Here is a 23,775-nt window from a genome sequence, read left to right as displayed (position 1 = left end):
GGTTTAGTAGACACCGTCGCAGAAATCAAACCCCTAAACCCGGTCTAGTCTGCAGGCAGAGACTCGTACCTCACACAGACTTGTCAATCCTTTGAAAACCACCGCCAGAGATTTATAACATCACATTATCTCGGGCTTCAATAATGCAAGAGCCGCGAGGAAGGCTTTCGCCTGCAAAGTATGATTTCTTTTTTTAATGCAAAAGAAAATGGGTGTTTTGCCGCGCAGAATATTCAGCTCGAGTGTCTTGTCGCTTGCACCCTGCAAAGGATGCCGCATTTTACATTCACCAATGCCGATTTTCAGGGAGTGATGTATATCAACAAAAAGAACTTCAACACAACAACGGCCGCTACACAAAACGAAAAAGACCTCAATGCACACACTTGAAGGTGGAGTGTAACAAACAAAGCAACACAATACGTACCAGGATTTCAAATAAATATCTGGCCAAAACGGTATGGTATAGAAAAAGTTCTCTCACGCCCAGATATTCAATGGTGCGCCCTGTGGCCAGGGGGCTACTGCCTGTGAAGCAGCCGGTGCAATGCCCGGGGCCCAGAGGCCTGAGGGGGCCATTGAACACCGAGTAATGCTGTGTTTTCTACCGAATTAACAGGTAGGGGCATTTTCATTATTTAAGTTGGGACCCATGGCCCCCTAGCAACGCTGCTTGTGGCGAAAGCTGTGCACACTATGCAAGTACAGTCAGTACATAAACAGAAACAATTCACCTCTCCGACCATTAAAAGGCAAACTAAAGAAATCCAAGATCATCGCCTCTTGCTGCTCAAGCAGTGGCTGATGCAGCCGACAGTCTGCGGGAGGCTGCCTCCGTCACGTAGCCTCATGGAAATTGGCAAGGAACGGCGCTCATAAATCTATCATTCAAGTAACAGATTTATTTGGATTTTAAAATGGAGCTAGTTAAAAATAGACGAGACAAACTTTTTGCTGTTGCCGAAAAAGTCCTCAACCTCAGATGTACCCTGTTCAGGTTAATAACTTAAGCATCTCAACCCGTCACGCTTTCCCTCTTTGTTCTATCTGAACCATATTTAGCCCGCTGCAGTGCCAATGTCCTTTGTTCCCTTCTGTCCGCTGACCCTGTGGGTTGGAGGGAAAACCCCATCTGCGGTGATCCCGAATGTTCTCACCTAACATCCTTTGTCTTCTGTGTCAGTCAGTAGATTGTTTTTCACACTGTACTGTAGACGCCCTGGCTTCAATGAGGCCGGATACAACGTTACAATGTGGTAACGAGGGGCGGTCAGCGTCACTGCACTGACCTTCATTAGCTCGGTGGGTTACTGGAGGGGCGCGCTGTGCGGGGTAGGGGGGTGCATGACAAGCTGCCGCCTGCTGTCTGACATATGGTTAAGAGCCGTGCATGTGCGCACTGCTCCAGAGTGTGTGCGTGTGTGACTGCTCCAGTGTGTGCGTGCATGTGACTGCTCCAGAGTGTGTGTGTGTGACTGCTCCTGGGTGTGTGTGTGTGACTGTTCCAGGGTGTGTGTGTATGTGACTGCTCCAGAGTGTGTGTGTGTATGTGACTGCTCCAGAGTGTGTGTGTGTGTATGTAACTGCTCCAGAGTGTGTGTGTGTTTATGTGACAGCTCCAGAGTGTGTGTGTGTGTATGTGACTGCTCCAGAGTGTGTGTGTGCGTGTATGTGACTGCTCCAGTGTGTGTGTGTATGTGACTGCTCCAGTGTGTGTGTGTGTGACTGCTCCAGGGTGTGTGTGTGTGACTGCTCCTGGGTGTGTGTGTATGTGACTGCTCCAGAGTGTGTGTGTGTGTATGTGACAGCTCCAGAGTGTGTGTGTGTGTATGTGACTGCTCCAGAGTGTGTGTGTGTGTGTGTGTGACTGCTCCAGTGTGTGTGTGTATGTGACTGCTCCAGTGTGTGTGTGTGTGACTGCTCCAGTGTGTGTGTGTGTGTCTGCTCCAGTGGGTGTGTGTATGTGACTGCTCTGGTTGTGTGTGTGTGGGGGGGCTCTGGGTGTGTGTGTGTGGCTCTGGGTGTGGCTGGCACTGTGGGTGTGTGTGGCTGGCTCTGGGTGTGTGGGGCTGGCTCTGGGTGTGTGTGTGTGGCTCTGGGTGTGTGTGTGTGTGGTAGTAATTGCTGTCTGCTGAGCTCGTCCGTAGGGTACAATAGTTCTCACATTTGCGAGAGATTAAGCTATTGGCAATGTAAATGACAATGCCATTTATTTATCTGTTTTCAAAACCAACACATAAATTCATACTTTGTCTTTTACAATGCCAATACCTCTAACTTCTCCAAATGCGAAACCGTTGCATTGTAAATGCTTGTTGTATATAGCAATAACCCTTTTAAATACAAAGTCACATTATTGTCACCTTTTTTTATTTGTTTGGTTATGGCTTCTTCACTTTGGGTTCTCTATCACATTAGTAGAGTAAAATGTATTAGATAGTAGCTAATTCCGTGACCTCACGCAGGGAAACACGTTCCACTTTTCTTCTTGGAGGTGCACATGTCAGATCAGCAATAGAGTCTCTGGCAATGTTCAAGCATTCACAGCACAGTCCTACTTGCTGATTAACAGGCACTAGGGAGGAAAGCACCAGAGCAGCTCTGAGGGGCTGCTTGTCATGGTCAACGCAGAGGGCGCTGGGAGGCATGCAACTCAGCACCAATCTGAATACAAAGCAGCTGACCATGAGCTGCCTTTTGTAGTTCCAGGGGCAGATTTACTACTTCTGGGGCATCTCTGCTAATCAGCAGGGATGCGCCAGAAGAGTTGCGACGCATTTGCCCACCCGTGCGCCACCACTGATGCACCGCATTTACAATGCGGCGCACCGTGGTGCACTGATGGGCAGATGCGTCTCGCATCCCCCGGGGGAAAGGCGGCGCATAGCTGGAGTTGCGTCGCAAGCGCGACGCAGCTCCAACAAGGCTCGGGTGCCCCTATCCCTAACATGCTGCGTCAATCCTTACGCATGCTTCAAGCAGGCGCAGTTTTTTGACGCAGCGTTGCCTTAAACGTGACTGAGTGAAATCTTGTAGATTTCACTCAGCCACTTTTAGGAGGCGTTCCTGAGCCAGAACGCCCCCCACACCCCTGCGCAGGAATACCCACATGTGGCGCAGGGCTTTACAACGCGACGCATCTCCCAGATGCGTCACGTAGTAAGTAGCCCACAGCATGGCGCTGGCTTTGTGCCGCCACTGCATCACAAAAGTGACGCAACGGTGGCGCAAATCTGGGGTAAGGGGCTTGTAAATTTGCCCCCCAGTGTTCGCCGAAGAGGTGGAGTCTTGACTTAAGGAGGTTGCATTCAGAGTTTCAAAGTAGCAAACTAAGCCTGATGGGCTGCAGGAAATAAAAGGGCAAATCACCTCAGGCAACCCACATATAAAAGCAGTGGTTTGCCTGGAGGCCTCCCAGGGATGCACATACAGGGCCCATTTATGGGTTTTTTTGTCATAGGGCAGCGCAGAAGGCCTTGCTGCTGCGCTGCCCAACGGCAAAAGAAAAGGGCAGGAATGCGCCGTATCAATTGGATACGGCGCATTCCTGTCCTTTTCCCCAGCGCACAATGGGCTGCCATGTGCCACTGCAGGCACCTTTGCTCCATGGTGCAAGGGTGCCTACGTTGCGGGGATGATTATTTTTGTGCAGGAAGGGAAACCTTCCTGCACAAAAACAAGAGGCTTTTTCCTCTTTCTACATGTGCTGCAGAATGCAGCACACATAGAAAGAGAGAAAACGAGTAGAAATAAAGATATTTCTCCACGTTGTGCCTCCCTTACGCCTTACGGAGGTGTACGTTTTTGGCACTGTCTCAGACTTACGATTTCTCATAAATCTGAGGCAGTGTCAAAAAGCCATGGATGTTGCTGGGAAAGCCCCCAGCAACACCCATGGAATGCTCCTGGGGCACATATTTTACAAAGTCATGAAAAGCCATATAAGGTGACTTTACGTGGCATTATAAATATGCCAGTGGCACATTGCACCACAGTAACGTCAAAAAAGTGACGTTCTGGCAACTCGATAGTGCCGGTAGGGCCTCATAAATGAGGCCCACAGTTCTTTCCTAGGAAGGGGGACACAAAGATGGCTCCCCGCAGAGTGAATCATCATACGCAGTTTGAGCTCTGACACTCCATTCCTGGCATGGCTCCTCTTGCAGGTTGCAGATCCTTGTAATAGTCTAGTTGCACTGCATCTTATGAGTCTCAAAAAGCTCGTCCTTACACCCCTTGCAGTCTACCTCCTCCTCAGAGCTTGGAACAGAAGGCTTCGTCCTCCGACCTCCAGCCTATGCCTCACTTTTAAAAGTATCAGCAAGAATGTTTGCCTCCGATACAACCCTTCCTCTGTGGTAATGCTCAGAGATTCAAACAAGACAATTGTAAACTAGTACCAGGGCCTACTAACCATTCATAACTTCATCTCCATGCTCCATTTTCCATCCAGCAGGCACCAGGATGCCTCCTGAAAATCAGTTTAAGCTTTATACACTCAATTCATCCATTCATTCATTTCTTCATCAAGCCCAATGGTGGCAAAGTCACTGGTATTATTTGCATTGTCTCAAAATACACTGTGATGGGAGACATCCGATAATGCTCAAGGCGACGTAAATTCACTCCACGCAGCCCTCAGTCACCCAAGGCTGTAGATGCGGCTGCAACTTCTCTTCATGAGCTGAACACAAGGCCAGGTAGAGGGCCAGGACAGCCTCTTAGGAGAGCAGGTGGGCAATCCATTAGCCTTTTATTTGTTATTTTGTTTCTTCTTGCAGGCTGCAGGCTGAAGTGATGGATTCTGCTCAAGAACTAGTGGGGTTAACACAAAGTTCTCACCTATGCTTCATTGTAGTATTTGTACACTCAAACCAGACACTACCACAATCTAAGTTATAATGGAGTATTCAGGGTGGTGGTCAGCTAGGAGCATCGTGGGGACATGCCGGACAATGAAGGGGTGATATGGCAACAGCAAGGTCTGCAATTATATCAAATGTTAAATCAAAATTTTGGGGTTTACAATACATTTGGGGGTCTGAGGTAGGGCCGGCTTTAGCGTTGGTGGCGCCCAGTGTGACAATCATTTTTGGCTCCCCCACACTCCATGACCGCCTCCTTGGATTCTCTCACTACCACTCGGCAAAAGGGCCCCTCCTCTCTCCAATCATGATGTATTGCTAAACCCAGTGCCACCCCCCTTTCTTCCAAGGTCAGCTGCCCCTTCACAGGTCAGCGCCCCGTGCGGTCAAATCGGTCGCACTGCCCTAAAGCCGGTACTGGTTTGAGGTAGGGCCACAGCCCCTAGTGCACAACCTCATATACAACTTGCAATTCATTATTGACAAACTTCACAGATGTTACCATACAGAGCCACTAGGCTTCCAGGGTTATATTGAAAAGGCCTGCTTCCACAGACAACAATCAGCTGCTACTAACAAGCCAGTCATGCCTTTGTCTGACCATGGAGACAGTAGTTACTTGTGTTGAAAAGTGGTACATCTAGTGTGAACCATCTTTTCCAACAAAGTAGAATACTCTGCTGGGAGAGAGGCATACAAAAGCCATGTGGAGTAACTCTCAGAGGACAGGTGACCCAAGCCTTCAGTGCAAAAAAACATATCTGCATCAGATTCTGAAAGGTGTCACAGAACGCAGTGCTCCAAATAAAAATGCTTTGCTGCGTTGCATGACAGGGAGGGAGCAGGAGAGTGCAATATTCAGAGAGATATGGCTCTCCCCTCTCCCTAGCGCCGGCGTTGATTTCTGCAGTCCTGCGCCAGGCAAATACTTTAGCCCCATAGTGCAGGGGTGTGGGCCTGAGTCTATCAAAGGTTTTGAATGGGAAGGGTATCCTTTCTGTACAAAATACTATGGCTAGACACAACTTAAAACTTTAGCTTTTTATGTTTGCTGCACTGTACAGCACGCATGCGAAGTAAAAAAAAGGAGAAATCAAAACATTTCTCTTTTTAATGCCTGTTTTCCAGCATCGTTCATTTTTAGCGCTAAACCCTGTCTACTCATGTTAGTAGATAAAGTTTAGCATCATAAAGCATGGGTGAGCGCCCATGTACCATCCATGGAACACCCCCTTGACGCAACGTAATGCAAAGCAGCGTTTTGTGCTGCTTTGCTTTACTTTCCCATACAAACCAATGCTAATACCAATTAGCATTGGTTTGTTAATCTCCCAAAAAGGTTTAGCGTCGGGTTAGCATTAAAAAGCGAATGCTTACCCGACACTGAACCTTGATGAATCTGGGCCCTGATCTTTTAGAATGTTCAAAACAGGAGAGAAGTGCCACAGAGGTTTTGCACCAAGGACTCCTCAACCTACATTAGTGGAATCCTCTTGCTAGGTGAATGTCTGAGTAGAAGGAGGTGGTGGCCTCTTATGGGTAGGGAATAGAGGGAACAGCGTTGAAGGAGTCTAATTGGATGGTATGGTAACAGAATACTGAGGTTTAAATATGGTGCTGCAAAAATATTGTTGAAAAAATATCAACAACCAAAATATCGAGAAGGTAAATATTAGATGTACTATAAGTAACTCCACATATGTGGTAAAAATCTATTTTTACCACCATAAACTTACCAACTAAATATTTTGATTGTCTTATGGGAACCTGATGTTCTCGGTCACCTCAGCAAATGCCCAGGGTTTGACAAATGGGACACAATTGGGATATCCACAGTCTGAGATTTGGGTGAAGGGGAGGTTGGCCTCATTCGCAGAACTTCAGGCAAAATACCAATTGGCTTAGTCCAAGACATTTAGCTACTTGCAGATCAGTCATGCTATATCTTCTGCCCTGCCGAAGGGTGTCCCCCTCCCTGATTCCTCCCCTCTAGAAGACCGGTTGATGTTAGATCCCATGGACCGCAAAGCCATTTCACTCACCTACAAGAAAATGGTTAATAACCATGCAGACCCTATGCAAAAATTAAGGGTGAGTTGGGACAGGGACCTGAGGGAGATGGATGACGACGTGTGGCGGGACGCACTGACCTTCCAGCGAGAAGTTGCCATTCCCATGCGCTTGTGACTCCTCCAGTTCAAGGTCCTCCATCGGGTATACTTTGATGCTAAACTACTGTTCAAGCTAGGAAGACGTCCTGATCCGCTTTGCCTCTGACACTGTAATCAAGAGGGTACCTTCATTCACATAATATGGGAATGCCCACAGATCCAGGGTTACTGGGGGAAAATTGCCTGACATCTTGAGAAGGCGGGTAGTAAAACCCTTGTGCTATCTCCTCACCTATGTCTGCTTAATGTTTGGGGGCGACTGACCTTTCCCAGGCTGAACAGGCTTGGGCCTCAATGGGCTGTACTATAGCGAAACGAAACATAGCGCAAAAATGGGGCGTGGAGGCGGTCCCGCTCCTGGGTGATTGGGCAAAAGATATCAATATCGCAATGTTAGCAGAAAAGTCAGTCTTCAAGGGACGGGGTTGCCCCAAGAAATTGGATCAGAAATGGGATAAATGGAATAAGTACAGAGGGGACATTTGCATTTCCCCGACGGTGGAGCTCTAGAAAGAAAGGCATACACGGATGGCCCAGTTGACGGAAGAGGTGCTGGCGTCTCCCCCTTAGAGGCGTACCTTCATGATCTCCAGACCCCAAACACCTGTTGCAACATGATCGGAGTTCTCTGGATAGCGCTGTCTCTGATGGGTGATTAGACAATGTATGGACGCAGTACTCTGTAATGATCCTAACATCATTTGTATGTGGCTGTCAAATTGATGATGTATGTATTGGCGGGAGGAATATATATTGTGAATTTGAATTGTATGTGCCGGTACCCTGTTGGTGTCGAAAATAAAATTAATTTAAAAAAATATATATATATTTTGATTGTCGATTGTCTTTACTGCGCTGTTCTATTGGCATAATATTTCTGTAGTCAATATTCTGGCATACAACCGATTAGATGATAGTCAGAGGAGAAGGTATTGGGTGTCATCGATGAGGTAGGAACACCTGCAAAAAGATCCTTAATTGGCAAGTATTTTACAGAGGCCGTCATCCTCTTGATGGTGCTAGTGAAAGAGTGTGGGAAGTTGGTGAACCATGGAGGAAGGGTTGTTCATTAACTGTTCCTCATTTTTCAGTTCCATGAGGTTCGGGACGTGATCAGCAGATACTTCACGTTGGTGGCCACCTACCAGGACCTAGTGAAGATTGAGCAAGAGGCGCAAGCAAATATTGAGCGTGCACGTGGACGCTTGGCCCACTATGTAGAGGAGAAGAGTGACAACATCCTACAGTACAATAACGAGCTGTCCCTGCTGCAGACAAGGCTGGACCATGCACAAAGTGAGGCAATCGTCTGGGTAAGGAAAGGCATTATATTAATACACACTGGGGATCCAGGGGAGAGGCCCTGAAGGGGAGACCGTACTGCTCCCTGTCTGAATGTTAACTCACTAACTGGCACATGCATCAATATAGCATTTTGTGATTCCTTAATTGCGAAAAATAAGGAAGATCAATTAAGGAATTGCAAATTGCAATGCATCAAGAAATTGCAGAAAAAATAGCGATTTCTTAAAATTCCTTAATTGCGATTCTCTAATTGAGAATCGCAATTAAGGAATACCTCCCCATCCATTCCTATGGGCCTAGAGGCCCATAGGAATGAATGGAAAGACATTCTTAATTTGCAATTCACCATTAGAAATTCGCAAATTAAGAATGCAATTTCAAGGGTGCAGGAGTGTCCAAAGGACACCCTGTTGCACCCCTGAAATCTGCTTAGAAGTACATTTTGCACACTCACATGCCCCAAGGGGCATGTGTGTGTTAAATGGAACTTTGAAAAAATCACTTTAGTGCATTTTTCAAGTTTTCGCAAATTACCATGAAGGTCAACTTCATGGTAATGTGCTCCTCTTATTTGCGAATTCGCAAATTTTAAAAGTTTGATGCATTGCATTTAAGGAATCTCAATTTGAGATTCCTTAAATGCAATCGCAATTTAAGAAATCGCAATTTTGCGATTTCTTAAATTGCAAAAATTACAAGAATGATAATGCATCTCAAAAACGGGAATTGCATTCGCAAACGGCCGGATTTTGCGATTCGCACCATTTGCGAATGCAATTTCCTTTGATGCATGTGCCCGTATATGTACGTCTCAAAATGACAAAAAAGGGGGAAGAAAGGAAAATCTCTGGATGTGGTGTAGTGAAAGTGACGAGTATGCCCTGTTCAAGGGAGGAGACCTGTTTTAGGATAAGAACCCTCCATTACCAGGCATAACCTATTACCTGCTTAAAGGAGGGCGCGTGCCCTTAGCTCGGTCAACGGATCTCAATCTTGAAATGAGCACTATCCATCCTATTCTCTGAGTTGCACTGCAAACCAAACCACACCCACTTTACTCCCAGCACTTACAGTACTGGGACACACACTCCCTACTAATGCATCACAGTTCTGACCTGCTCCACTCCTTCCTCGCCCAGAACTGTAAAAACGCACAATTCTACTGGTAAACCTTAGTAATGCCCAACAGCACTCACTGTTTCTAGTATTGGGGCTCACACTTGGTTCCTATTGGCTCCTCACTCTCTGTTGTGCTTGTGCTCCCTGTACCTCATTAGGAGTCCCGCTGGGCGCATATTCAGAACACAGCAGCCAAGAAGACTCTGCTACTCGGCACTATCAAGATGGCAACCTTAAACCTCTTCCACAGTTTGAGCAAAGAGATAAAGGAGAGGCTCCAGGTGTCCTTGGATGACACTGCCCAGCAGCTGGAAGCAGTAAGTGAAACCACTGACATGCCTCTAACATCCCACTCCCAATGCACCGACACAAATGATTCACTGGAAAGTCTACAAGTTAGATTTACTAACGCTTTGCACCGCGCTTGTGTGGCATCACAAAATGGAGGGCCGTATTTATGTATGAGTTTTCCAGGGGAGGCATAACAAGAAGAAATATCTTTATTAAACCTCATTACTTTCTATAGATAGAATAAAATGCCTCTGGGGATTGTTCTTGTGCATGAAGGTACCCCTTCCTGCACAAAAACAATCCTATATGCAACAGGCACCCTTGCACCATGGTGCAAAAGTGCCTGCCTTGTTGCTAGGCAGCCCATTGTGCACCAGCACTGGGAAAGGGCAGGAATACAGCGTATTATGATAAGTATGGTGCATTAACGCACTTTCCCTGTAATGCAGCCCAACGCAGCAAGGTGACTTGCAGCGCTGCAATACATTTTCATAAATATGGCCCGTAGAGTCTATTCATTACACCATATAAAGTCCCATGAGTGAAGTCCGAAATTGCAGAGCGCCACTCGAGCACCTACAGAAACATTAGTAAATCTCTCTCTACATATTTTATTTTTATTTTATTCATTTGTAGAGCGCATGGTTACACCAAGGGCGTGTCCCCGCGCTAAGACATAATTGGGTGAGATACTGCAGTTGCGGAGAATGTTTACACTCTTCCCTCAAAATTGTTGGAGAAAAGCCATGTCTTTAGATGTTTTCTGAAAACTCTTTCGCTGGGTTCTAACCTTGTCGAGATTGGCAGGGTGTTCCAGATTTTGGCCGCCAGGTATCTGAATGAACGGGCTCCTGTGCGGGCTTTGAAGATTCTTGGGACTTTTACAAAAGCTAAGTCCATGGATCTTAGGTTACGACCAGGAATATATTTGGTCAGTAGTGGTTGCAGGTAACTAGAACCCTCATGAGAGAGGATGCGGTGGCAATAGCACATTGCCTTGAACGTGGCTCTTTTCTCCACTGGCAGCCAGTGTAGGGTGTCAAGGGCCTTCCTAGTGTTTGTTCTCCTGGGGAGACTGAGAACCAAGCGTTTTGCAGCATTTTCTACCAGTTGTAATTTGGCTAGGCCTTTCCTCGAGGCTCCTAGGTACAGTACATTTCCATAGTCCAGTTGCGAGGTGATCACCGCGTGGACAATGGTCTTTCTGGTTTTGGTTGGAAGTAGGTCTATGACTTTCCTGAGGGTTTTCATGGCACCATACATCTTACCTTTAAAGAATTTTGTGCTTATATTAGTTTCCCAGACATCAGGTGATGAGCAAAGACCTTAACACACATAGCAATATTCAGTTTTGTAGCAGATACAGAATGCAGTGATGTCAAAGAGTCTGCTAAATGGACAACTACCCTTGACAGCCTTTTTAAACTCCATCTCCATTCCTTGGTGTGTGGACACCTGGACCAAGCAGCACCTGTTCTTAAGAAAAACACAACAAATACATGAGAACATATGTTCTTGTTGTTCTGCAAAATCTCGGGTTTTGGTAGAAACAGGAACAAATGACTATAACATGTCTATTTGAATTTTATGTATGTGTTGCTGAATCCTACTTATCCAGACTGATATAATTTGTTGTTCCTTCATAATAAACATCATCCATTCAATGGAGATTTCTAGAGGAAAAGGTACTTTAACTCCTCGTAACCAAAATGAGCCTGCATGGCAGATATTTCCTAAGTTCTTAATGCACTGCAACTTACCAGCTTTGTAAATGATTCAACCCCAAGCAGAGGGAAATGTAGTTAAAGCACCTCTTGTGTTGAGATAAGGACGAAAACCACTGATGAGCCTAAGTCAATAGAGAACATATTTCAGCATCTGAAAGTTCAACAGCTGAGCCACCTAATATTGAATATCAAAGTCCTGGGCAATTACTGTTAGGGAGAGATCCCTTCTCTAGTTCCATGCCAATGTCCATAGGTGTTAGTGGGACTAATGGCAGGTTAATGGCGGTGAAGGTAGTGAAGGGAGATTAGATAGAATCAGCGATTGTGGTGGTGGTGTTGGAGGCATGTATGAAGTTCAAAGTGGGGCACCTGCTGGTTGCCCAGTTGGCTGTTGAGGAAGTAATATTCGAAAAGTGTTCACCATCTGCTACAATTTTGACATGAATGCAACAGGCACTTACATGACTTCTGGTTCTCGGTTGTAATGACGTGTCCCTAAGATAGAGCAGTGTTTTCAGCTACAACGGTCTGTGGCTTGGTAAGCATCTTCTTCCAAAGCTTCTACATCAAATTCGAGCACGTAACACACATCTAGATGCACAGGGCTGTACGCCGTCTCCAAGATAATGTTGTGGTCACTGATATCAGTGGGAGAGGAGTTGGCCTAACGGCTAGGACGGTCAACCTCGAATCTGGGGAACTGGGTTCGAGTCTCAGCAATAACGCTGAACATCCTGTGATTCTGGGCAAATCACTTAATCTCCCCGTGCCTTGAATGAATGTACCCTCATGTATCCTCATGTAATGCAACGGGTGATATGTAAAGCGCTCTGATACCCGATTCGGGTCAAGTTTGCGCTATATAAAACTCTGTAAAAAAAATAATAAAAAAAATATCAGCTTGCAGGTCTGATTTCAGAACCTGAGTGGGCTAACTTGCCATCACCTTCTTTGGTGAAAAGGACACTGAAACAGAAGATTTAGTCAATCAGTGGTGTCATCGATGAGGCTGTTGTTGATGAGGTAGTACGCATCAGTTCTGGAATCTCCATCAGTGATGAACGAAGACTTGCCGCAGAGAGGATCGCCCATTGACGGTGGGAGGAACGACATCCTTGGAGTGGTCAATGACAGTGTCTTCATCAATGATGGTCACTAAAGGGGCCGTCGTCACTGAAAAGGGCTTGGACGTCAATGAGGGTCATTGTTGATGAGGATCTCTCCATGGCTGTCGATGAGGTCTATCCCATATATTTCAATGAAGATGTCGTTGATTACGTTGTCGTCAAGAATGGAGGTTTCTTCTTAGTCGTTATTGAGGAGGACTGTGATGTTGATGGTGATAACGGCAGCCGCGGCCAGTAGTGGGAGTACCGGCTGGGCGGTGACATGGGGAGGGGGAGGGGCAGGGTGGGGGGTAGTAATGTATGGATTCCGGACCTTAACAGGGAAGTAGACATGAAAATAAATAAAACAAATTTTGTTGCGCGCACTGCATCGCATTTGGTGATGCAGTGCGTGCAACAAAATTTGTTTTATTTATTTTCATGTTTACTTACCTGTTAAGGTCCGGAATCCATACATTACTACCCCCCACCCTGCCCCTCCCCATGTCACCGCCCGGCCGGTACTCCCACTACCGGCCGCGGCTGGATAACGGTAGTTCAGTCAGGGCTTTAGTGAGCTGAATTTTCACACAATTTTATTTGCAGGCTGATGTTTGTCTTTTGTGGAATGTTTTTCTGAGGAAGCTCCAGTCTTATTGTTACAGGAGATGGCTACATACACTTTGAGCAGCTAATCCAGCTCTGGAAACTGCATGTTTTGTTTCTTACACCTCTTTCATGAAAGTGCTTAGTGGGGCTCTTTTCACAGAATCATCCCCAGAAGGAGTATCCCCCTTTGAAGTAGGGCAATTTTTTTACCTCCAGCATGTATAGTGCCAACCTCCTTTCACTGTCCATCAGTTTCTTGGAAGGAGAGGTTTTACAGATGTCCCAGTGTGAACACGTGCGCTGGTAAAGGCAAGTATAGATCTTCTATTCACAGGTTAGATAGATTTCTTCTGTCAAGCATGATGACAGTTGATGATAAGAGCTCTGGCCCAGAAAGTGGAGATTATTTCCACGGAATTACCCCCAAGATAACATATAGTAGTGTGAAAGCTGAATAAAGGGCTAGTTCAAGTCTGGGATAGACCAGGAATGTACAAGGATATTTCCTAAGTTCTTAATGCACTGCAACTTACCAGCTTTGTAAATGATTCAACCCCAAGCAGAGGGAAATGTAGTTAAAGCACCTCTTGTCTTGAGATAAGGACGAAAACCACTGATGAGCCTAAGTCAATAGAGAACATATTTCAGCATCTGAAAGTTCAACAGCTGAGCCACCTAATATTGAATATCAAAGTCCTGGGCAATTACTGTTAGGGAGAGATCCCTTCTCTAGTTCCATGCCAATGTCCATAGGTGTTAGTGGGACTAATGGCAGGTTAATGGCGGTGAAGGTAGTGAAGGGAGAGTAGATAGAATCAGCGATTGTGGTGGTGGTGTTGGAGGCATGTATGAAGTTCAAAGTGGGGCACCTGCTGGTTGCCCAGTTGGCTGTTGAGGAAGTAATATTCGAAAAGTGTTCACCATCTGCTACAATTTTGACATGAATGCAACAGGCACTTACATGACTTCTGGTTCTCGGTTGTAATGACGTGTCCCTAAGACAGAGCAGTGTTTTCAGCTACAACGGTCTGTGGCTTGGTAAGCATCTTCTTCCAAAGCTTCTACATCAAATTCGAGCACGTAACACACATCTAGATGCACAGGGCTGTACGCCGTCTCCAAGATAATGTTGTGGTCACTGATATCAGTGGGAGAGGAGTTGGCCTAACGGCTAGGACGGTCAACCTCGAATCTGGGGAACTGGGTTCGAGTCTCAGCAATAACGCTGAACATCCTGTGATTCTGGGCAAATCACTTAATCTCCCCGTGCCTTGAATGAATGTACCCTCATGTATCCTCATGTAATGCAACGGGTGATATGTAAAGCGCTCTTATACCCGATTCGGGTCAAGTTTGCGCTATATAAAACTCTGTAAAAAAAAATAAAAAAAAATATCAGCTTGCAGGTCTGATTTCAGAACCTGAGTGGGCTAACTTGCCATCGCCTTCTTTGGTGAAAAGGACACTGAAACAGAAGATTTAGTCAATCAGTGGTGTCATCGATGAGGCTGTTGTTGATGAGGTAGTACGCATCAGTTCTGGAATCTCCATCAGTGATGAACGAAGGCTTGCCGCAGAGAGGATCGCCCATTGACGGTGGGAGGAACGACATCCTTGGAGTGGTCAATGACAGTGTCTTCATCAATGATGGTCACTAAAGGGGCCGTCGTCACTGAAAAGGGCTTGGACGTCAATGAGGGTCATTGTTGATGAGGATCTCTCCATGGCTGTCGATGAGGTCTATCCCATATATTTCAATGAAGATGTCGTTGATTACGTTGTCGTCAAGAATGGAGGTTTCTTCTTAGTCGTTATTGAGGAGGACTGTGATGTTGATGGTGATAACGGCAGCCGCGGCCAGTAGTGGGAGTACCGGCTGGGCGGTGACGTGGGGAGGGGGAGGGGCAGGGTGGGGGGTAGTAATGTATGGATTCCGGACCTTAACAGGGAAGTAAACATGAAAATAAATAAAACAAATTTTGTTGCGCGCACTGCATCGCATTTGGTGATGCAGTGCGCGCAACAAAATTTGTTTTATTTATTTTCATGTTTACTTCCCTGTTAAGGTCCGGAATCCATACATTACTGCCCCCCACCCTGCCCCTCCCCATGTCACCGCCCGGCCGGTACTCCCACTTCCGGCCGCGGCTGGATAACGGTAGTTCAGTCAGGGCTTTAGTGAGCTGAATTTTCACACAATTTTATTTGCAGGCTGATGTTTGTCTTTTGTGGAATGTTTTTCTGAGGAAGCTCCAGTCTTATTGTTACAGGAGATGGCTACATACACTTTGAGCAGCTAATCCAGCTCTGGAAACTGCATGTTTTGTTTCTTACACCTCTTTCATGAAAGTGCTTAGTGGGGCTCTTTTCACAGAATCATCCCCAGAAGGAGTATCCCCCTTTGAAGTAGGGCAATTTTTTTACCTCCAGCATGTATAGTGCCAACCTCCTTTCACTGTCCATCAGTTTCTTGGAAGGAGAGGTTTTACAGATGTCGCAGTGTGAACACGTGCGCTGGTAAAGGCAAGTATAGATCTTCTATTCACAGGTTAGATAGATTTCTTCTGTCAAGCATGATGACAGTTGATGATAAGAGCTCTGGATCAGAAAGTGGAGATTATTTCCACGGAATTACCCCCAAAATAACATATAGTAGTGTGAAAGCTGAATAAAGGGCTAGTTCAAGTCTGGGATAGACCAGGAATGTACAAGGTTAGGGTCACAGAGATGTTTGTGCAGAACTCTTCTCAGGGACTCTCTCACATAAGACGTGCATAAGAAATCAGAGCAGTGGTGGCTTGTAGGGGGGTTAAGAGAGCTCAGCACTTCTACCTCATTGGTTGAAGCTCGGATTGTTTCAAATGAGGCAGATGTGCTACTAAACAAACACTGTTTTTGAGGCCTAGGGCCATTTTATTGCTGTCTACAGCAATTTAAAGATACAGGGGATTCCCAGCCTGACGACGAGGAAAGACTCAAACATGTGAATATATGAAAGATCCAATGCTGGAGAAAGGAAAATAAAAGTCTTTCATATTCCCCTGTTCATTTATGATGAAATTGTGTTTCTTACTGGGTGCATTCTTCTATAGCTAAGGTGCAACAGTGTGCTCTGAAAGACTAAATAATATTTGTATCCAGTTATTATGTAAAAACATAATTGCAGGTGTCCAAATTTTTGTCTTGAGAGGCCTCCATCAGCACTGCCAACTCCATGGTGTGCTAGATACCAAGACTACAAAGTCTTGAATCCACCTCATGCCTTTTTCTTTCATAACCTTACACTTCCTTTCTCTTAATCTCACTCCGGCAGGTTAATTTCATATTTGTTTACTCCCTTTTTCAATGTTTTCCAATCTTTGTCTCACTCTTCCTTCCTCCGGATACTTCCTTTCTCTTGCTCTAATCCAAAGTCATCAAAAATCAGTGACCGCAGCCCACCGCCCACCATCACCAGTAGAATTAAGCACGGCCTGTACCATATTTCCTGTCTAGTGCAGTCCTAAGAGGACTGCCATTGCCACCCACTCTGGAAGCCTCTGCATAGCTTCCCTCTTAAAGTGGGCAGAGCTTAGAGGGAGACAGCAGAGTGATGCTCAGTCCAAAGAAGAAGTGGGCAAGGCTCAAGCTTGGCTCGAGAAGAGAGGTCTGCCTCTGTCTAGGCTCTGTTCCCATGGCAACAGGCAAACCAAAATCGAGCCGAATAAAGCATCCGGTGCACTTCATTTTTAGTCTGTATTGTAGATTTAAGTGACAACAAACCCCTGAAGCATGACAGCAGGGCACATAAAAGTCAAAAAGGTGTGTTTTTGCTGTGCACATCTGCAACTGATCTGAACTGCAATTCGAATGGGTCTCACTAGAGACCCATAGGAAGTCTGAGTTCTCCTTGTTTTGCCAATCAATGTAATTGGTGTCGCTGAAGTGCTGATCCGCTCCCTCTTTACTGTTTAAGTCAGATAAAGGCAGTGATATTTACATAAAATCGCTTACTGGTTTCCCTTACACTTTGTTCATTTTTTAAAGAAAAACTTTTACATTTTATACATAAATAATATGTCAAAACGCACCATATCATACTTGTGTTCATAGAACATAATGTAATTTAGATCCTAAAATACTTTTTTACAAAGCATTGTTGGATCTAAAAGTAAATAAAAGGTCCTTAATAATCTGTCATGAATATTCAGCATCTAACTTATTCAGCATCTAACTCTTACAGAGACAATGATATACCTTCAAATTATCTCATGAACATAAATCAACCTTCTTTCCTGTTAGTAAGAGAACTACCATCAACTTTCATATATGTGCACTTCTGGATATGGGTGTGCTTTAAGTTCTTCTGATTTATCTGTAATGCATCTGAAAAATGATTCACCTTCACTAACTCACTGCAATTCCTAATCACATCTTTTACTTCATTTATGCCACTTGTACCTTAAATTGTATAGTATTATTTATAGTATTTATATACCACGTTGTACCCCTTTGTAGGGTGGAAATGGTCTTGTCCATGTGTATAGCACAGGGAGAGATTCATCCTTGCTTTGAGCCTGCATAGGAAGTCTTTCTAGCTTGTGCACAGTGGCCACCAAGATGAAGTTATCATGTTATAGGTGGCAACGCATAGTGGTGTGATGGATGATGAAGTGGGAGGTAGTCACACCTAATTTGTACTATGGCAGCTGCTCTAATTAGCTCCATTTAAAAGGTTATAATAGCAACCCTTAAAACGATGAGAACCTGGGTATAATATAATTACTCTGCAACAATGGTTCTTACAGGTATCGCTCAAGTCAAAATGTGTATTTGGAGGTTAAATAACCTCATGCAGGCACTGCTTGTATGACAAGAAGTATGCAGAAAAGCACTATGAATAAAAGAACAATTTAATCTCATCAATTAGCAATCGATACAAATTACATACAAAAACCACAAAAAATAAACAGGTAAATTAGTGCAAAGTGACACCCGTTCCAAAATGAAATGCTATACATCAAAGTACAGTTGCAAAAGGGCTGGTTTGTTAATAGCAAATAACCACCTAAAGTTCCCAATCAGTTAAGCAGGTAATGAATGATTCCTTTACTGTTTTTTTATTATGTGTCCATGATGTTTCGACCCTGACTAGGTTACGAGGGTCTCATCAGGACAATTATAATAATAAGGATTGGCATAGCCAATAGGTCTCGCTTTTGGGACCTTATAAGTATTTAGTTTTGCAGCACAATATCCTTGGGGCAACAACATCAGCTGTCGCATGGCTAAACTTTGTACCTTATAAGTGCTTAGCCATGCAACAGTTGATGTTGTTGCACCAACGATATTGTGCTGCATAACTAAATACTTATAAGGTCCCAAAAGCGAGACCTATTGGCAATGGCAATGCTTGTTTTTTTTTGCAAGAGCCTATGTGCGGACGGGGAATTGAAGAGTGCAGCCATGAAACAACTCCTTGGCTTCTGAAGGGGGGTGAGGGGCGGAGAGAAAACAAGAGTAGCCTGCTACATTTTGGAAATAACAATTTAAGCGCAGCATCAGTGAAGTGTGTGCAGCAGAGGTTTGAAAGTGAAAGCGCGGCATCCACATGAAAGGCTCTGCAGCAGGGACAGAGAGGTGGGACGAACAGTTGGACTGTCCTGTGGCAAGAGGGCATCTGTTCACTGCAGCAGGCTGTCCCCTCCTCCCCCACAACAGTTTGTAGGAAAGCAGCATGGAGGAGGGGGCGGGGGAGTTCACGTTAAACACCTCCACAGCGCTTCTCATCAAAGCCTGCTTTCAAGTACTAATAAACACCACCTCATTGAGAGCCAGGGCTCCTAATGTAACAGGACTCTGCAAAAGTACACAATTATTATTTTGATCCAAGGGTTAGGAAGACAGATTTTGCCATTGGTGCGAGTGTCTGAGAACAGGAAACGCGCGCTCCGAGGCTGGGGAGCCGAAGCGAGGAGAGGCACACCGGTCCCGAGGGGCTATTAGGAGTCTGCTAATAATCAAAGAGTCAACGAAGCACCAGTGGGACCTGTTGAGGCGGGTGCACCTCGAGGTTAGCAATTACATAATGCATGGTGTACATTTGTGCCATGCTGAGCGGGGAGATCTCTAGGTGTTAGGTCGGAGGTTAAACAGAGAAGCGAATGCTGCGAGGAGTGTGTTGTGGGGCTTTATTTTATGCTAATAATAATTTTTTGTTCAAGAAGTCACGGCTGCTGGATTACAGATGAATGACCTGCAAAACTAACTGCTGAAAGACTACATATGGTTGTCATTTTACATGGACAACACGGGTGCAGTGCGGCCGATGCGCCCTTCAGCTGCGCTTTAATTGAAGTCTAAAAAGAAACTGTGCGCCAGTGTTGTTGATCTAAAAGTAGGGTGACAAGATTCTCAAAAAAACAAAAAGCAAACATGGAGGAGAGAGACTGTATAAAGCGCTCCAATACCTTCTGGTTAACTTTGCGCTATATAAACTCCAAGGGCAATTAAAAAAAAAACTTAAATCAAAGCAAGCAAGACGACCGGCCGCGAGACGCGCTCTGTGGTGGGGGAGGGGGAGGAGCGTTGAAGCGCGCACTTGCGAGAGCAAGCTAGAGGAAAGCCAGATGGCGCCTGATCGAGCGATGCGTGAAATGCGCGTTACTGTGCGCGTAACCGCACGCTCTAGGTCACACAAAAAGCTGTGGTCGGCTTTTTAAAGCCCACTTACTACATGTCTCGCCAGAGCAGCGCATGCGCTGGCTCAGGCGAGACCTAAAAAGGGGACATGTGTGGAGATAAATAAAGGAGCAATTCTGTAAAGTAGGGCTCTGTACTGATCCAGAAGTCTGCGTGAATGTAAGGTATTTTAACTGAACTGTCCTAATGAAGAGGAGTGAATGATACCACATGCGAACAAAACAACACAGTGATTAAGTGAAAATATAAAGTGAGGTACTTACTTGCGGGGTGGGGTGAACTCTGCAAGGATAAAAGTACATAGGAAGGTTATAAGGGGCGTTGAAAAAGTTCATGCTGGCTACATTCCATACGTATGGCGCCGTGAATAAGCAAAAATAATGGGCTCACCTCTGAAAGTAATAAAGAAATGAATGAAACCTTTCTATGGAGGGGCCAGAGAGGGAAAGGAGGCAGAGTCAAACAGTGGCAGACCCCGAGAGACCATCAGGCGAGGAGGAAGTGTTACAGATGGGGACTAGAATACCTGTAATTAACAATGAGGTATCAAAGGTGCCCGTTGAGTTGGTGCCACAATCAGAAAATCCTTCCATACCTATTTTCAACCTGTCACAACATGTTCTCTCCTCAAAAGAGATCTCTCTTCTTAGCAAGGGCCTATCTTTTGTTATTACGGAAAGTACTGATTTCTTTACCCTAATGGCAGAAATATTTAAATTATTCCATAAAATTCGACTTAACATGTTTTTTCCAAGAAGGATCAACCCTCACCGAATCAGCTTTGGGGTTGCGACTGCCTTCTACCTTTTACCCACCTACAGTGGGCATGCCCCTTGAACTTCTCACTTTTGAGAAATTATTTTTAAAGGTCATGACTCTTAAAACATGAGAAGGGGTTTATACCATTCAAAATAACATTGATAGAGAGACTTCCATCACAAAATCTTTAAAAGTACTAATGTTGGGATAAAGGCCCTAGACAAGGGGTGGAATAGTGGTGCAGAACCTTGAAGATTACGACACCAAAATTTTAAAAAACATTCATCACAACCACTGCCTCAAACTGACTCACAATCGGATTGAATCCATAAAGAGTAAGATTCCAGAGGTCTGGAGACCTTACTACTAAAGAATATGAATTTCTCAACAAAAACACCATAGGGTACATGTACTTTACACATTTCCCGAGGTACACAACGTTTGTGCAACAAGTAATGCAAACCAACATAGTTACTCAGCACCAAGGGTGGTACATGGGCGTTCCCAGGCGACTACCCATGGTTTTTTATTGCAAAACCCTACCTACCAAAAATTTGACCTATCGTTTTGTTTCAAACAAATAGCGCCAAGTTATATCAGGCATTAAAAGGATATTTTTTTTAATTTCTACTGTCTTTTCCAGCTTTGCATCGGTGCTGCACTGAACAGCACACATACAAAGTAGGAAAAATATTAAATGTAGCCTAAGCACAGTATTTTGTAGGTGAAGAGTACCCTTTCCAATACAAATAATATGCTAGACTCAAGCGCAAACCCTTGCACTACGGTCCAAAGGTGTGTGTGTGGTGCTCAGCAGCAAAATAATGCACCAGTGCTATGGAGTGGTGAGGAGAAATCCATATCTCAGCAGATGTGGCTCTCTCCTGCTCTCTGGCCAGTCACGGAAAGCAGTGCAGCATTTTTCCCTGCTGCAACACGTTGGTAAATCTGCCCCCCACATCTTTTACATATGATGCCATTCATTTGGAACTGAAGATTTTTTCAAATTGTAACACAGCAAATGTAGTTTATTGTGTGTGGTGCCCATGCCCTCTGATCCCAATTGGCCAGACTACCCAACTGATTAAGACGGGTATTGGGCAGCACGGAAGCAGGACTAGCTGCAGATTTGTCACTTCAGCCTACATAGAGAAGCAAGAATCTGCCAATGTCCTCAGACGGCAGTGGAGGTGGCCAAAACACTGAACCAGGTGGAGATATTGCTCTCATGCTAAACTTGAATGTGAATGGATCATGTATAACTCATTTTCAAATTGACTGAATTCCAACGAAGAATGGCGGGTCCTTGCCTCTTCACTTCAGGACGAGCTTTGTTGGCCTTCAGGAGAGACTGTATTGGTGATTTTTTCATATTTTGAATAAAGACTTCATTTCCCAATGTGTAACAACATGGGGTCTTATTTATGAAGGTCTTGCGCCGCCGGTGTGTCACTTTTAAAATGGGAAAAAGTGACGTACTAGTGGCGCAAGGCCTTCATAAATGAGGCCCATGGACTTTAATTATATGATTGTGTTTAGAAGTTGCTCAAAAACATATGTTTGTTTGAACCATGTATTACTTACTATAAGAAGTGCGCTTAATTTGAGCATGTGGTTCCTGGTGCGGGCACCAGCACTTAATTGAACCTGGCACTTATTTTTGTTTTTACAAATTAAACACTGACTATAAGAATTTTAATATTTGCATGCCATATTACTGATAATTTATCATTTCCATCATTCAATTTCAATTCCCATTTTCGTTTCAGTTATTTTTCGACTTTTTATTTCTCTCCCTTTTGATATTTTACTGCAATACTGTTTTTATTGTGGTATCCTCTGGACATTGCCCTTTATTGAGGTGCCTCGTTCTTTTCTCTGTAACACCGAGTTTTAAGTGTGGTGAAAAAACTGTGGGCGGCTGGGGGTCTCTCAAAGGGGCGTGGTCGGTGTAAATAGGGTGTGGCTTAAAAAGTAAGCTCAAAATCTGTGCTTAGCGTGCCCTCCGACTGGTAAATTGATGCTTCTGTCGTTGCATCCAGATATGTAATACACAAGTTAAACTACACCTACAACAAACCAGTTGCATGAGATAAATAAGCAACAACGATGGCTTCTGGCATCGTTGTCTAGAATATTTAAAATGCTTCAGTTCTGAAATGATGAGACTGTGAATGAACTTAAACCGAGTATCTTTGAAGTTACATCAAAGTAAGTGAAGGGTGGGGCCGCTGCAGAGTTAAGTTTTATTTTTCGCCCTGAGGGTGAGGGCAAAAATGGAGAGCTCGATAGGGACCCTTTTCAGTACCTACATTTTTAGAAACACCTGCGGTACCCGGCCCACTCAAAGCCCTGCTTTTACATGTATTAATTTCCACCCTTGTTTCTCCTCGACATCGGAGCATGACTTGGAATGCAAATCTCGAACCAAGCCTCGTTTTGGAGCGTCGTGAATACAACATTTTCTAGCTATCGCGACAAGAATTTTAGATTCTATTAAGGACACGGAGGAGAGGATTATGCTTACTCAATTTCTTTACTGCAAACACAGCAGCCAATGAGAGTAAACCTACAACAATAAAAAACATCAATACCCATGAGGCTTTGAACCACGCCTCCTTTGTTACAGCCAATCACTGCATTATCAAGTATACAAAGTAGAGAGACACTATTCTGATAGATACATCTGCCGTGTGGATTCCTCACCTTGTGAATACCCCCTTGCGTCAGCAACATTCGGAAATTCTTTTTTTCGTAGCCTCGCGCCGACGTGGAGTCCTGACGTCATAGAGACACGACCTCGCTCGCGACTCCGCTGACGTCACCAACGCCTATAACAGGCCCACGCCGGCGAGATGACATCAGTTCCCTTTTTTCCGCGTCGTCGACGCTAACGGTTTCGGGATACTCTGTAACCTTAGTACATTGTTACTTCGTTTCTTCAATTCTCCATTCTCAGATATTTCTGTTCTGTTGTCATGTCGACAAAGAAGACCGGTTTTAAGCCTTGCAGAGAATGCGGGAAGATGATGTCCGTTACGGACCCTCACCAAGACTGTATCTGGTGTTTAAGCTCGGATCATGACGTCGATGGTTGTTCATCATGTCAAAAGATGAATCCGAAGGCTCTTCGTGAGAGGGA

The 23,775-nt window shown here is 44.9% G+C and overlaps 1 protein-coding gene across 1 annotated transcript in view; it reads left to right on the top strand.

The window, feature by feature from the left end:
- The window catches only part of CCDC42 (coiled-coil domain containing 42), a 257,302-nt gene that overhangs the window by 124,282 nt on the left and 109,245 nt on the right, over positions 1-23,775 (top strand). The window contains exons 6-7 of the mRNA XM_078650622.1: positions 8,128-8,349; positions 9,619-9,777. Coding sequence (XP_078506748.1) covers positions 8,128-8,349; positions 9,619-9,777 — 381 coding nt within the window. The remainder of the gene's footprint in view (positions 1-8,127; positions 8,350-9,618; positions 9,778-23,775) is intronic.

The sequence above is a fragment of the Lissotriton helveticus genome, chromosome 7 (genome assembly GCF_964261635.1).
Source record: "Lissotriton helveticus chromosome 7, aLisHel1.1, whole genome shotgun sequence".
In the NCBI taxonomy this organism is placed as follows: domain Eukaryota; kingdom Metazoa; phylum Chordata; class Amphibia; order Caudata; family Salamandridae; genus Lissotriton; species Lissotriton helveticus.
This window is presented reverse-complemented; position numbering and strand designations above follow the sequence as displayed.